This window comes from Vipera ursinii (genome assembly GCF_947247035.1).
Source record: "Vipera ursinii genome assembly, chromosome: 2".
NCBI lineage: Eukaryota > Metazoa > Chordata > Lepidosauria > Squamata > Viperidae > Vipera > Vipera ursinii.
In genome coordinates, this window is record NC_139513.1 from 216,131,268 (window position 1) to 216,148,381 (window position 17,114).

The following is a 17,114-nucleotide window of genomic DNA, read 5'->3' on the forward strand; positions in this document are numbered from 1 at the left end:
TGAATGCATCCACCCACTGTATTCGACCTTGCACGCAATAAAGGTATTTCTATAAGATAAAAGGTTTTTTCTATGAGTTCAAAACTATCTGGAGAGACCTGTTAAGGTTAATTATATCTGCTTACATAGACCATAGAAGTCTTACAAGAGATTAATTAAAGTACAACAGCTTCGATCCAGAATAACCAGTGTCCATCACCTATCCCAGGGGTAGGCAACCTCGGCTCTTTTATGACCCATGGACTTCAACTCCCAGAATTCCTGAGTCAGCTGACTCAGGAATTCTGGGAGTTGAAGTCCATGAGTCATAAAATAGCCGAGGTTGCCTACCCCTGACCTATCCCCTTTGCAGCATAACCTATATGTCTATCCGTTAATGATCATGGCATCGAACCATTTTTGTTGGGAGTCCTCGGTGAAAAATTATGATACCCTGAAACCTGATATAGATTGTACAGCTTGTATCTTAAAATCTCCAGGCCCTTCTTGACCCACTTCCATCTGCTCCAAAATGTTTTATTATCTTGTTAAATCTCAAAGGCGTACATTCCACTGTGCCTCTTAGCCTCTCTATAGTATATGTATTTTACTTTCAGCAATGTGTTTTCAATTACTTGGAAGAATAAGAGAAAATTAATGAGAAGAAAACATTAGTGGGGAGAAATAATTTGATTCTTACTGCCAGTTCTACCCAAAACAGAGCTTCTAAGCTATCTGCTGATTTCTCATCCGAAGCTGGTTTGCTCACTGTAACAAACTGCAGAGCTTAATTCTGCTCATTTCTTTAGCAGTTCAAGAGGATTTCCTGAATTATTCTCCTGTAGTTGTTCTGAAAAGGGGGGTGGGGGGAGAGGCAAAGAGCAGAAGTCTAATATTATGTGAAGATTTAATGCAGCATATCCGCTTATGGACTATGTTACTTGCAATAATTCAGGAAGTACTGCATTTCCCATATACAAGTAGTCCTCGAATTACAGCCATTCATTTAGTGACCAAAGTTACAATGGCACTAAAAAAAAGTGATTTATAACCGTTTTTCTCACTTTATGACTGTTGCAGCGTCTCCGTGTTCGCCTGATCCAAATTCAGACGTTTGGCAACTGGCTCATATTTATTTATTTATTTATTTAATTAAATTTTTATACCGCCCTTCTCCCGAAGGACTCAGGGCGGTGAACAGGGCATATCTTAAAACTACAAAAGTACAAAAGTTAAAAAAGAATTAAATTATTGCCCACAATAAAAACAATAAAAAATATATATAAATATTAAAACCCTAAGTGATTCCCCATCAGGCCAGGCCAGCTTGTTCAAATAAATGGGTCTTTAACCCGCACCGGAAGGAGCGGAGATCCGGTGCCATCCGGAGCTCAACCGGCAGCTGGTTCCACAAAGCCGGAGCGCCCACAGAGAAGGCCCTCCCCCTGGGGGCCACCAGCCGACATTCTCTGACTGGAGGCACCCTGAGGAGGCCCTCTCTGTGAGAACGCACGGGGCAGAGGGGAGTCGACGCCGGCGACCCATGCCATGTAAGGACTTAAAAACCATCACTAAGACCTTGAACCTCACCCGGAAGACAACTGGTAACCAATGCAGCTCGCGGAGCAAAGGTGTAACATGGGAGTACCGGGAAACTCCCAAGACAACTCTCGCGGCCGCATTCTGTACCAGTTGGAGCCTCCGAGTGGTCTTCAAGGGAAGCCCCATGTAGAGAGCATTGCAATAGTCAAGACGAGAGGTCACGAGCGCATGAGTAACCGTACACAGGGCATCCCGGTCTAGATAGGGCTGCAACTGCCGCACCAGGCGAACCTGTGCGAAAGCCCCCCTGGTCACGGCTACTACATGATCTTCTAAGGTAAGCCGTGCATCCAGGAGGACTCCCAAGTTGCGAGCCCTATCTACGGGGGGTAAAGACTCACCCCCCATAGAAAGTGATGGGACGTTATGATGGTTGTAATGTCCCCTTTTGCAACCTTCTGACAAGCAAAGTCAATGGGGAAGCCAGATTCACATAACAACCCGGTTACTAATTTAACTGCCGTGGCAAGTGATTCGCTTAACAATTGTGGCAAGAAAGGTTGTAAAAGGTGGCAAAGCTCACTTAACAAATGTCTCACGTCGCAACAGAAAGTTGGGGCTCAATTGTCATGTCAAGGACTGCCTGTAGTTGTAAATGTCATGGAATAGAACATGCTACTTGCAGGAGAAACGTAAGTCTTGAACTGTTACAGTACAGTGGAGACAATGTCATAAGCATCCTTGCCCCAAAGCAGGCATAAGTATTACAAAGTACTATTGTTGGTCAGTTGTTCAAAGCTTCTCACCTTTACAGTGAAATCGGCAGTGAGAGGGCCAGATATTCTCAATATCTCTTTGTCTGCAAATTTCTGAAACTCCACAGAAGAATTATCCACAATAAAGGATCCGGTGAAGCTGAGGCTGTTTTCACCTTTCACACCTTGCAGAGTTTTGGTTTCTAGATCTGACAAATAGAAGCACATCGAAGAGTCACTTACAATCATTTTCCTTGGCATAAAGAAATAAAGCCCTCAGGCAAAACACCAGGCATATAATGCATTATTTATTCGAATTTAATTGAGGATATTATTAATGCTTCATCCATTTTACTTTATCCCATTCTCTCTGGTTTTCCACTTCGCTTCTATCTAATCTACTAATCTAGACAGAACTATTTCCATCAGAGCTAACATTTGTACTGGTGTGTCAATTTCTCTAGACTTAGCCATGCAGAAGAGAGAATGGTAGCCCCACACTCAATACAGTATAGACCAGCACGCTGGCTGAGGAATTCTGGGAGTTGAAGTCCACGAGTCATAAAAGGGCCAAGTTTGAAGAGCCCTGGTATAGACATATACTATATGTTCATTCATTCATGTCATCCACAGTGGTTCAAATGTCATTTTCCATTTTGCGAAAAGCACTCACAATCGTATATCAGTTAATCGAAGGATACTTAAGGGATTCATGAGCACCACCCTTTACTTGGACTGAGATTGAATTGCTACCCCATCCAGTTGTGAGAGTCTGGAAATGCATGGGTTAAGAGAAGAACACAGAAATGACAGTGGCTGTTTTGGATAGAGCATACTCACATACACTTTTTTTTGAATATTATGCTGGAGAGATTATTCTAAAGTGGAATCACAGATTTATGATTTATACAAACCATGCATTTGTGAGATGTAAAAATGAGATGTCATGATGAAATGTAGAAACACAGTCGGATCTTCTGGCTGTAATAAACCTGACACTACATGTAATGGCATATTCTTTCTGTGAAAACTTTTCCAGAAATCAGTGCTCTAGCCCAGTGACAGCAAGCCTTTGGGGCTCAGTGCGCCAAGAATTCAGAAAATGCCTACCTTGACTCTGATGGTGTGTCTCTCACATACACACACCTGGAAAAATGTGGCCTCTCCAGACCCTCTGGAAATTGCACATGAGAGCGCTCTGCCTTTTACAGGGCCTCTGAAGCCTCAGAAAATCATGGGGAAATGCTTATGCAATTTTTGGACACCCGGGAGGCTTGTTTTCCTCTAGGCTTTATATTTTTATTTTGGAAGTTGACATTGTCAAGATTTATCCAAGATCAGTATAATAAAGTACTCACTGCTTGCCGCAGGAGCATATTTTCCCCGAAGCATTTAACAAGATGGTGATCTCCGTGATGTGTATTCTGCCCGCTTCTAGGACTACACTCGTTGCTATATATATACTTTCCGAACACGTAACTTACTCAAAGTGGTGCCTCAGATATGGTTCATTTTGCCTTTGCACTCCATTTTAATCCTGCACACTATCTCTCTTCCTCTTCTCGCAAAAGCCTACGGACATATGTAATGCCGTATTTAATACGTTTGCTCTTTCCCTTATCTCATCACCACTGCTATCTACTTAGGGGAACGTGAAGTGAATAGGTAAGAATTATTATCGAAGAAGAGAGCCAGGTTTGGTGTAATGGTTAAGCATCACGCTAGAAACAGAGACTGAAAGTTTTAGTTCTGCTTTGGGCAAATAGCCGGCTGGGTGACCTTGGGCCAGCCACTTTCTCTCAGCCTTGGGAAGGAGGCAATGGCAAACTACATCTGAAAAACTTTTCCAAGGAAACTGCAGGAATTTGTCCAGGCAGTGTCTGAGAAGCACACCTGATTGAATGGAAGGAAAAAAAAAATCTAAACACATACAGAACCTTCCAGCTATGATTTCAATGGTTAAACTGGTTCTCTGTTTAAAGACTTATTGGAGTTTAATTTCTATTTCTAATTTAAATTCTACCCTACAGCACTGAATGTGTCCCTAAGAGTCTTTCTAGCTAACTAATAGTAGTTTGGATTATGGCAGCTCAACTCTGATAGTTCTACACAGAGACTTGTGCTTCATAATACAACTACAGTACAACATAACCTTATTCTGTGACTAAATCCAGGGTTAAAAGTAACAGACAGCATCAGGACAAAAATCCTGCCCTAATCCAGTGGAAAGTACTTGTTCCCTCTCCTGTATTTCTAGACCCTGGTTTCTTAAATGCCTTTCTCTTCTGCTCTCCTTAATTCCACTGGCAGCAAAGCATCAAAGTAATAGTGTTTATTAGTCTGAGAAACAGCATGCATCGCAAATAAAAGCCACAGGAGTACAGGCCAAGCATTCTCAAAATAATATTTATTTCTTACTGTTGTATCTTGTAGGCAAATACTACATATTTTCCCTCTTTTCATAGCTTATAACTTGCAATCTACCGATAGATGTTCACAATTGCACATTTTACACCAAAGAACAAATGTATGTAACTAAGGTGGCTTATCAAGAACACACAGAATATAATCCATATATAATCCATCATAAACTGTCCTCAATTATGGAAGCATGGAAGTGTTGTGTGTTTTTTAAAAAAAGCTCTTTGCCCTTTTGTAGTTTTATTATTGCGTAACTTACAGTTGACAACCAGCTGCAAATGATTACCGTCTCTAAAGGCCTGGGTAGTCCTTTTAGTTCTGAAAGACATATCCTAATCTAAAATGTCTACATGTTGCATAGTTTCTGTACAGGGCTGTAGAATTATGCAACAATATAACTGGAGTAAAAACTCAATTTAACTCTTCCACTGGAATAGGGACATAGGAAACTTGCTGAATATACATGATGTTCAGAATTCTATGTCTAAACTGAGAGCAGCATGTAATGTATTGAAGCCAGGCAAGGTTAGGAATCAAGCGTGGCAACTTTGAAGAGATACTTTGCATACAACATTTTATCTGTATAGGCAGCATAAAGGAAAGTTAGAAAGCAATTGCTTAGAATATCAAGAAAAGCTTATTCTGGAATCAGCATGTTTTTATGAGTCTCCAATGTGGGAGGAACAAACTTCAAATGCCAACAAAGCTTAGATTTATCCACAATTTTTTATTTTATTTATTTTATTTATTTTTATTCCATTTATATCCCGCCCTTCTCCGAAGACTCAGGGCGGCTTACAAACTTAGCAATTTTGCTTTACAATTAGATTATTTCTTGTCTTTCAGTCAATGGTTACTGTATACAAACGCCTGATCACATTATAATTCAGTAAACTGAAGACCTATCCAACCAATATAGCTCCCAACCTTTTTCCTCCCATATTTTTATTTTCTACGGGTAATTTCTTTAATAGCATAATCTGGTTGCTGATTCCTTTATCTATGGCTCCATGAAACAAAGGTAAGCACAAGAACAAATGTTAAATTCATGAATAATTCAGCTCAATAAATATCATCACAGCTTTTATTATATTCTTATCAACAAAAAATACATTTTACAGAAATTATGTACGTGCACATTGACTAACGTATTGAGTGGAAAAACAGATAGCGGTTTTAGAAAACATTGTACTTTAATATAAATTAGGATTATCCTATCTGGTACTATTATTGTTATTATTATTATTATTATTATTATTATTATTATTATTATTATTATTATTATTATTATTATTTAAAGTTGTATGCTGCCTGATCCAATACTTCTGCGCAGCTCACAACAATCAACCAAAGAAATTACGGCAAAATAAAACAAATTAAGCAAAAAGAGGGATCTAATGGTCATTTGGACTTTTGCGGCCCAGATATGGACTCCTTATAAAGATATGTAGCCCGTTGTTCATATTTCCTTAAAATAAAGGACACAGCCTTGTTTGAAAAGAGTCCCAAGGGTTATTAGACTTCCAAGTATTTCAATATAACAAGTGTATTTTTACTTACATAAATGATCAGGCCCTTTCAGCACGAGGCGAACATGGCGACTTCCATAGGGAATAACAACAACAGTGTCATCCACTGGATTGGGGAGGCAGGAAAGCAAAAAAAAAAAAAACACACACATGGTCAACAAGCAAAGGAAGCTCAACCAAGCAGAGAAAACTATTTCCATGGGAAAACTGCAAGCCGTACTTTGGTCACTTAAAATAAAAACATTCAAATCCAATGAACCCTGAAGAAAAACTAAATGTGAAACAAGCATGCTTTATAGGCCCAGTCAATGGCCTTGTTTTCAAGCAAATCTGTTTAAATTAAACAAAGTCTCTTGTAAAACCAACCCTTATCGCCTTAATGCATCAGCCCTTCTTCACGCCTATTCCTGGTCTTCAAGAATTTGCACAAGGAATGTTCACGAATGTTCCAAATGAAGAAAGGTAATCAAAATTTAAAATGATTTTCTACGGCTAAAGTGAAGTATTTGCTGTGAAGATAAGTCAGTGATTATGTTACTGAGATGATGTGGAGGTAAATAGGGAGGAGATGAAAGGATCCCTCATATAAATCTATGAAAAGAACTGTTTGCTGCAGGAGAGTTGTAAAAACTCGGTGTACATAAGCATCACGGCAAAAAGAGGAAAATAATTGGGTAGTACCAGGATTTGCACCCTTTCTCAGACAGTAGATTCTATTGTGCAATTTAGCACAATGATTCAGATATGAAATATACATTCAATATGTATGTTGAAAATCAAAATATAGATTTAGGAAGTCTACCCATTACTCATTCATTTCAGTTCAAAAATAATTAAAACAATCTAGTGTATTATTTTAAACACGCAAGTAGTGCATTATATTGTTTGGATAGAATGGAATTTATATAGTGTTGTCTAAAGATTATTCACCCTCACATGATTTAGATAGCTTAAACCTTTAAAGAAAAAGAAAAAAAAGGAGTTATGTCAATGTTAACTATGATTTCTAAAATATTGTTAATATTTGTTTGTATGCCACCTTTATTATTTTTAAAAATAGCTCAAGGCAGTGAACTTACCTAACACTACTTCCTAGTCTATTGTCCCCACAACAACAACAACACTGTGAGGCGGGTTGAGAGAGTTTCACCCAAAGTCACCCAGTTGGCTTTCATGGCTAAGACACAGGACTTGAACTCATGACCTCCCACTTTATAGCCTGATGCCTTTACCACTACACCAAACTGGCCATCAGTTTAAGTCTGCTTAAAATATACATCCAGAGCTGAATGGAGCTTTGAAAACAACTGCAAAATGCTCAAATGACTTATTATATAGTAAATATATAATACTAAGATATCAACTGTGCATTGCTACTTAATGTTGCTTGTGTGTATTATAAAGAAAGAAAAACCAGAAAGCAAAAGGAAAGAAAAAAGAAGTAAAAATAATATACCGTATATAAAAAAACTAGTGGCTCCTAACTTTCCCCATCTTTATGCTTCTGTGTTTATAACCATTTACCCTGCTAAGATAGGGAGTCCTTGGAAGATCAAGGCAGCCATAGAAAACTTAATAGCATTAAATATTTGTGGGTTGTATGTGCATCTCTGTGTCCCTTTTCTAATACTTAATTGCACACTTGAGTCAAAAAGCAAAAACGCTAATGCATTGTCTCAATACCTAATTCTAGTGCCATCGGATTAAAAAAAAATACCAAGAGCAGTTTAGTCACCATACTGGGAATTGTAAAACCTAATAACTAAGGGGTTGCAGCAATTCCTGCAAAGGAAAGTTGCCAACAGGAAACAAATGGCAGATGTGCATAAACTGCCAAGAGATCTTGTCAGTTGAGTGATAATCTCTAATAAGCAATACATAATAGAAACCAAAGGTTGCTATGAGACAGAAGGAAGATAGCTATTTTCCCTCCTTCTTGGAGGGTCCTCAATGAAATTTAATAATGAAAAATTCCGGATACATAAAAGCAAGTTTTTCACACACTGCATAACTGTATAATATATTTAGTTTGCAAGTATGATCTCTGACTTAACCATTAGTTTTGACAAGTACATCTTACTTCTAGGAAAGGCATGTCAAACTCGCAACGTCACATGATGTTGCGTGATGTATCACGACTTTTTCTCCATTGCCCGGCAATGGGGTGGGCGCGGTTTCGGCGTGACGCATCTGGCCCACGGGCCAGCAGTTTGACATGCCTGTTCTAGGACCATGCCCCTCATGAGCTGCTTGTGAGCCTCTTAAGGCACTAAACTGACCAATGGGCGACACATGTTTCTGGATAAATTCTTAGGTCTTTGGTTTAGTTTATTTTTAATATTTTCTGCAACACTCATGCACTCTCTAAATGGTTTCTCATAAACAGATGTTGTATGACCAGTGGCCAACTCTGAAATACCCACCCCAAAGTGCATTCCCCCCCCATTTATTTATGTATTTATTATTAATTTTATTTTTTATTTTTTTTAAAAAAAATCAGCTTTCTGATCCTGGTTAGTGTGAATTCAACTTTTCTTTCAACATATTTCTTCTTTCATTAGTTTCATCTTTTAAACTGGTTTAAAATAATGATGTAAGAATATTTGCTGGAAGCCAGTTCATTTTTGTATTTATCTTGCGCAGAGCTAATCATAGGTAAAGGTAAAGGTTCCCCCGCACATGCGTGCTAGTCGTTTCCGACTCTAGGGGCCGGTGCTCATCTCCGTTTCAAAGCCGAAGAGCCAGCGCTTGTCTGAGGACGTCTCCGTGGTCATGTGGCCAGCATGACTAGACACCAAAGGCGCACGGAACGCTGTTACCTTCCCACCAGAGTGGTCCCTATTTTTCTACTTGCATTTTACGTGCTTTCGAACTGCTAGGTTGGCAGAAGCTGGGACGAGTAACAGGCGCTCAACTCTGTTACGCGGCACTCGGGATTCGACCCGCCAAACTGCCGACCTTCTGATCGACAAGCTCAGCGTCCTAACCCACTAAGCCACCGCGTCCCTGAGCTAATCATAGCCACACTCTAAACTGTTATCATGAAAGCACAAACTGACAGAAGTGCCCTTTTAAAATGCTTTTTTTTTTGCAAATATGTTTTTTCCATTTTGAAATATTAAAACGTGTTTGCAAGACCTTTTTGCTCTTTGTAATATAATAATAGGCAGGGCTTTTTTTCTCATAGAATGCTCAGAAAGGAGTTCCGGCACCTTTTTTGGATGGAAACTTATAGGGTAGGCAAGACGGGTTGTATGACATGTGTGAGTTCCAGCACCTTTTTTCTTTTACAAAAAAAGCACTGATAATAGGTTAAAAGAAGTTAATGGAATGAGACTTGTGAAAATAGAAAGTCCAGGTCATTTGAAGTACAAACAACCACAACTTTTCTTTATTTTCTTTTTAAATTTCCAGTGAACTCAATATCGTCAAAAGTGGCTTTTGATACACGTACCTCCACTCTGTGATATGGAAACTGTATAATGTACTAATAAAACTGTCTGGTTGTTGGTAACCTTCCACTGGGTGAAATGGTGCCTCCAAAACCTGGGACGTTATCACTCCTGAGGAATTGAAATTTGGCAAAGCTGTGACTGCTTCAGTGCTGCTGTATTGCCATGGTCACACGATCGCCATTCCAACGCTCCTTGCCACTTTCCTATAAGAAAAGTCACTGGGAAAACTGTTTGAGAGTTGAACATTGCTCCCATTCTTACTGCTTTATGCCTGCTGGTAGAGACGTAGAGCTACGCCTAGGGTGTTGAGTCATATTATTGTCTAGACCAGGGGTAGGCAACCTTGGCTCTTTTATGACTCGTGGACTTCAACTCCCAGAATTCCTGAGCCAACCATGCTAAGGCACAGGAATTCTGGGAGTTGAAGTCCACGAGTCATAAAAGAGCCAAGGTTGCCTACCCCTGGTCTAGACTGTCCTAAAGTCTGACACTGGGTTTCCCTGAAAATAAGACCGGGTCTTATATTAATTTTTGCTCCAAAAGACGCCTTAGGGCTTATTTTCTAGTTAGGTCTTAGTTTCAGGGAAACAGGGCACTACCCAGAATTTTAGCTCTTTAGCTCCTTAGCCTCTTTATTCTCTGAGAATCAAGGCAATATGCAATAAGTTGACACAGATACAGGTCTCCTCAACTCAAACTCACCAGAAGCTACTCAGAAACTACATTAGAGATAAGAATCTTTATTGTATGCCTGGATGAAAACACTTTAAGGCATTGATTGTCCTCTATTAACACAAGACTGTAGTCTTCTTCAATGGCTACTACAGTTTAAATCTGGTTCCTTTCTTCACCAACTTTCCCATGGTTTCATTGATTAAACAGCTTTCTTTTGTTTAGTCTCACAACCTAGGTGAGACTTGGTTGTCGCATGAACTCTTCCATGATAATAATTCTACTGAACATATTGGGATTTGCTTCTGAGTGAGACCCATTAATGTCTCACTCCTTGAGCTTACGTGATGCATTAACCTACGGTTTGCTTTAATGATGACTTGTGGAATCAAATGTAATAAAATATTCTTCACAAACCTCAATAATTGGATTTACGCAACCAGCTAAGCCCAAAGCACCAATGAAACAGCTTGACATGGTACTTGCATCCTGTGGGGTCCTAAACTATGGTTTGTGAATCAGAGTGGCTGCTATCACTTATCACACCACGTCAGTCAAATATATCACAGCTCTACAAAGCAGCACAGTAGTTAATTAATTCTCAAGACGAAACGTCCCGAGAATGGAACCATATTCTTGGCTAAATCTCTCGTTTCAAGCTCTCTCTGATGCAAAAGGAACTGTGTCTGAAGTTTCCTTCCTCAATACCTAGACCTTGGCTGGGGCTACCACTTTTGGAATCATCTCCGTTGATGTCACCTGCTTGGATTTGACCCTGCTGAGTGCCACAGGAACATTTTTTTTATAACCCCCCCCCCCCAGAAAATGAAGCCCTCTCCCAGAGGCTGCTCCAATTTCCTGGGATAGATTTGGGCAAGTCTAGGAAGCAGCTAGGGCTCTTTATTCAATACAGCTTCCAAACTAGCTTGTTCCTGTGGTTAAAAAAAACAGGTTCATTCTGTAAGGGGGTAATAAAAATGGGGGATGTAGGGAAGGACCCTCAGTTGCCGAACTCCCGAACTTTTCAAGTAATCTTTCATTTTTATGGGCAAAAAGAGGACACCAAGCAGATGTTTCTCCTTTAGAAGAGTGTAGGAGGCAAGCCAGAGACACATATCTTCTCCCACCCCACCATTTTTCGGTTTCCAGGCCCCTCTGGGATTGATATACCAGCCCTATGAATACTACAGTAGCTATTTTTCTTCTAAGTTGTAATGTTACATACGTTTTTCCTCTTCCTTCTCTTTCCTATTTCTCCTTAGCAATGGACACAAAACAGGAGTGCAAAATAAATGCAGATACGAAGAGAAAATGAATCCAATATGATGAAATCAACAGTGCGTTTGGAATGTTTAAAAAAGAAAAACATTTCCAGCATATTTTTGGCACAGAATCTGTTAATTCAAAGTGCTAAAAAAAATATCAAAAAATCATACCCCTTAAGTGTGACAGGATGCCTCTGACGTTTTCTTGCTACCTGCTTAACAGATGTTCCTTTCCAGGCAAAAATTAAAGGAAAATTATAAATGAAAGCAAAAAAAATGTCTCAGTCCTCAGCCAGTGCTGTGTATCATCTAGGAAAGGATTGTAAACATGTGTAGGATCTCTAAGAATAAAATTACCTATAGAAAAACTATTTTTAAAAACACCTTTAAAATACAGTACTCGGCCACACTGGGGAATATGCTGCAGTGTGGACAGTCCTATCAAACAAAACCAGGGATTGTACTTTAATGCCTACCACTGCATGAATGCTCTTATGCTCAATTAATCTAAAACAAAACATTGTAATACTGTTTTACTTTTTCCAAGAAACACTGGGGAATCTTGATAAGAAGAGAAAAGAAGAGACAATAATTTTTCTTCACCATTTCCTTTGCCCTGATCTTCTTTTCCTGCTATGATATTTAGTTCTAGAAAACTCCCAAACCTCTATTGAATTGCTCTATTGCAGGGGAAAAAATATTTCTTATTCTTTTCTTTCTTTTAAAACATTCCCATATAGCACAGCAGTTCCTTGATTCCTTGAACTGATGGTTTCAATATGTAACATTAGAGTGTATGTCCTCCAAACTCAACTAGAGCACAAGGAAAACATTTTTTATTGTGACATTAGAATGCCCCATTTACACAAAATGTGCACCGGTTTCCAGGTTATGCCCCTTCAATGACAATATGTCTTAATATTTTAAAATATTTCTTCTGTGAGTTCCTGGGCTGTAAAAATGATTTTAATTTTAGTAGGAAATCAACTCCAATTGCACAACCACATCCGAACATTACAGAACACTTTATTATTCTTGGAATGTGACCTTTTTGTGATCTGCTTCTAGGGAAGCGCTCTTTTTACACCTCCAAGTTTCTTCATTTCCTCCGCAAATTCTTCCTACATATATTTTTCTAACTTTCACAGAGTTAACTTGCTGAGGCACTTCAATTGTATTTGTCTCCCCAACTACCACATCACTCAGAGCACAACTTTGAAATACCCACTTGGGTGCCTGCATATAATCCATAAGCTCAAATATGCATTTGTTCATATTTCCCCTCCGTTGCCTATCCCCAGTCGTGTCCTATATATTTCTCCCTTACAGTTCACGCAGTCAGGCACCCACCGGATTGCTCAGTTATCTTCCAAAGGATTTCTGTAATATTTATAGTGAACAATTGGGAAGCAAATCACTATAAAGTTTTTTTTCCCTGGTCTTTCTTTTTGTTATTACTAGAATCGCTGCATGCTGAGATGCAACGGAGAAGGAATCCGAAGACAAGAATCAAGAGTGTATAGCCAAGAATGAAGAACAGCCATTAATCGATCAGAAATTTAGCCGAAAGCACACCTAAAATTATTTGTTGGTTTGGTCAATATCAATCCCAACAATCATCACTCACTGAAGTAATCAGAACTTTCTTGGTGCAAATGCCAGTATGTAACAGCAGTGAAGATATAGACGTTCCATAGTTCTGTAATTCAAATTCATTATTTACTTTATTTAAAAGGGCTGGTATATAAATGGCTTATTATGAAAGGTTCTTAGGGGAAAATCTATGTTAGTTACTTTTGACTAGGCCAACCTCTTCTTTGTCTTAATGAGATCCATTTATGTACACTTGTTCACCTAGAACAGAGGTCCCACCCCTTTTGGGCACCAGGGACCGGTTACGTGGAGAGAGGTTATTCCGTGGACCGGAGGGGCCATAGTTTTGTGTCCCACCTGCATCCCACTGATGGGGCTTTGCTTGTTTGTGCGGACCGGTTGCTGGCATGCCATGGCCCAGTACTGGTCCATGGACCGGGGGTTGGCGACCCCTGACCTAGAATTTCTAAGAGTGAAAAATTCCCATCGACAACCGTGAAGAATTGGTTTTCTTTTATTTAAAATTATTAGGGCTGCAAATGAACATAAGAAGATCCAAAGTTCTGCACAGGGTGGAAGCACTATAGCTTTTTATGGCTGACATGTGTTTCTTGCAAGTTTCTGGCATCCTTTTTTCTGCTGCTCAACCATTTCTGCGTGATCAACCTAGTTCTCAATCAACAGTTCTCCTATTCATATTATTATGCTGCTTCTCGAAGAAAGGCTATCCCCAGAGAATTAAAAAGGAGGTGAGGTTTGCCTTGAGGTTTGCAAACGAAAAGAAAAAGCAGACAGACTCACATAAAAAAGGAGTGACGAACAAGAGGAAACCAGAGGGAAGTAATTTTTTTGAGGTGAAGCAAGTGAAGCAATGAGCATGGCTTAGCATTTATACTTCACTAAGTCTAGATTGAGATTCATTTTCCGACATTCTTGCTTAAGCAGTAGTTTAAGTGGGGTTAATCTCCAGACACATGGGAATTACTTGGGGAAGAGAGGGGAAAGAACTGCACCAGTACATCTGCTGATTAATCAAAAGGATTTAATGCCTGTTTCCCATGAGTTTCCTTCTGGAAAGCAAAGTGAGGTTAAAGGATAGCATAGATGTCTTTTATTATCTCCAAATGATGGCGTATGCACCATGACATCATCATACAACTGATGCGAATATGGAATTGGTGTGAATCGTTTTGGGATATCCAATGCAAAATAGAATATCACAATGACAACATGGCACTCGTGTTATCGTTTTTCTTCTCTTGCGTCCACTATGAGTACCAGTAAGTGACCTTTGCTCCTTCCGCCGTGACCTGAAAACTCACCTATTTGAGCAAGCCGACCAGGTCTGATGGGTTTGGGGTATTTTAATTGTAATTTTAATTAACTTTTACTGTAATTGGGCTATTCTATTTAATTTTTATCTTAACTTTTGCATACTGTATTTTTATTGCATTTTATTGCCCTGTACACCGCCCTGAGTCCTTCGGGAGAAGGGCGGTATAGAAATCAAATTAAATAAATAAATAAATAAATAAATTTTTCTTCAGTTTTCCAATGTCATGGCAAATTAAATCTCTACGTTGCATTTAAGAATTGATAAAAATCTGAGAAACAAGACATGAGAAGCAGCAAGGATAGAACTAAAAATTGGGAGCGGTAAGACAGTGAAAATATCTAAATGTAAGCAGGAAACATAAATGGAGACCAAAAAAAAAAAAGAAAGAAAGAAAGAAGAAAAGAAAGAAGAGACAAGTTATGGAAAAGGGTCTGATATCTGTTTGTACCACAACTATTACTGTAATTAAGTAATCACTTCTGTATTTTAAAAAGCTTTACATTCAAGGAAAGCATCTGAAAAAGAATGATTGGTTTATTTATTCTATTTTAAAGCTGCCCTTTGTCCAAGCGGTTCAAGCCATTCTAACTACTTTGCCTGTGCAGCCTTGTAAATATAGTAGGTTATGGTGAAGGATACTGTAATTGATTTACAAGAAGCATCATGACTTGGTGGAAATGTTCTTTTGTTTTCTCCTGCCTAGAATCAGCAAGATACTGTTGCCTTTGATTCTATTGGTCAGGAATGGAGCTGAAATCCAATTCATTTAGAGAACACCTGTGTGGGATTCTTATTCTTATTAATTTTTTTTTGCACTGCATTCACTTAATACGACAACATACAAAAAGCTGATTGGTCAACTGAGGGTGTATCTTGAATTTTCCAGACAAGAAAATATTCTGTTTGATAGCAAACATGATTCTTTAAAGCAGGGGTAGGCAACCTCGGCTCTTTTATGACTCATGGAGCGGCTCAGGAATTCTGGGAGTTGAAGTCCATGAGTCATAAAAGAGCCAAGGTTGCTTACCCCTGCTTTAAACAAGTGTCTCTTCACATTCCTTACAGCAATCAAACATAAATAGATGGAATAATAAGATATTCAGCAAAGACGATTCCAAATAGGATTTCAGATGTTTAGATAATGTTCTCTTTTTTTCCCTCTTTAAAAATCAGAATACAATTAAATGTATGTACACAAATACTCACATACCTGAAGGAGATACAGGGCTGAAATCACTTTTGGCATAATGAGTAAAAATAAATAAAGCACATTGTTTAATAGCATGCTCCATTTTACACTGCTGCCACGGCCAAAATCTTGCCCCTTTCTGTTTTGCAGAGGCTTTTTAGTGATGAAAAATGGACACGATGAGGATGCAATCTCTTTTTCCCCTGCATACTTCCAGAACCACTTCAGAATGGTAAATGTAGCTGTCTAAATCAAGCCCATGACTTCATACGGAAGAAGTACTGGCAAATGAATGGCTGAGTTCCCATCCACCTCCCCAAGCCCTATAAACCGCAAATCACCTTCTCCCAAGCTGGCTTCGTAATTCAAAGAGGTTGCTGGGTTAACAATATGCAGTAGTTTGGCCCAAGCTACCCTGTTCTATGAATCAATTACTCTGGGATCTTCCAACTTTGCAAGTCTTTGCATGCTTTCATGGCGTGTACATTTTGTCTCATTATTTTTCAAGGCACTGACGACTGCGTGAGCATGCCCCATTGTCCGCTACAGTTGGCATGATTCCAAACACAATGAAGGTTGCATATATCTAACAGACAGAGAGCCGGCAAAAATTATTCAGCAGGTGCAGCTTTTTCCTATTACGCCGCATGATCAGTCTCATCTGTAGAGCTGTCCTCTGATATGTAAAGAAAAATAGCTACGTTCTTTGTGACATCTGGCAAACCTATTTAACAGCTCCCAAAACAGAAGGATCCAATTTTTTTCTTGAGAGAAGATGGAATATTCAGAAATTAACTGTGTTTGATTTCCCAGGATGAGGCCAGGAAAGTTCAAGAAAATGTTTTTAGGATAGCTTTGGTTGTTACTAAAAATTTAATATATGTATGTATGTATGTATGTATGTATGTATGTATGTATATGTATGTATATATGTATGTATACACACATATATACATATGTGTGTGTATGTATGTGTATATATACATATATACATATGTATATATGTATGTATGTATATATATGTGTGTGTATGTTTGTGTGTATATATGTATATGTATGTGTGTGTGTGTGTGTGTGTGTATATATATATATGTGTGTGTGTGTGTGTGTGTGTATGTGTGTGTGTGTGTGTGTGCGTGCGCACACACAAACACACACACATTATGGTTTGGAGAACAGTCATATTCCCACTGAGGTAAAAGTCAAGTCAACATCTTACATTTATTTGCCAAGAGCTGAGATTTATATTGGCCTCGAACAAGCCGGCAGGTGGAACCGTCGCCATCACAGACCCCACAGTTATCTTCCTTCACAGGGCTTCCCAGCTGATGATCACAGCCAACAATCTGACAAAAGAGAAAGATGTGCAGTTCAAATT

At 39.0% G+C, this 17,114-nt stretch overlaps 1 protein-coding gene across 1 annotated transcript in view; it reads right to left on the reverse strand.

Annotated features, from left to right (window-relative positions):
- Nucleotides 1-17,114, reverse strand: part of ADAMTSL1 (ADAMTS like 1) — a gene marked incomplete at its 5' end in the record, with an annotated part of 243,354 nt that overhangs the window by 119,356 nt on the left and 106,884 nt on the right. The window contains 3 exons of the mRNA XM_083354613.1: nt 2,328-2,485; nt 6,258-6,332; nt 16,956-17,082. Coding sequence (XP_083210739.1) covers nt 2,328-2,485; nt 6,258-6,332; nt 16,956-17,082 — 360 coding nt within the window. The remainder of the gene's footprint in view (nt 1-2,327; nt 2,486-6,257; nt 6,333-16,955; nt 17,083-17,114) is intronic.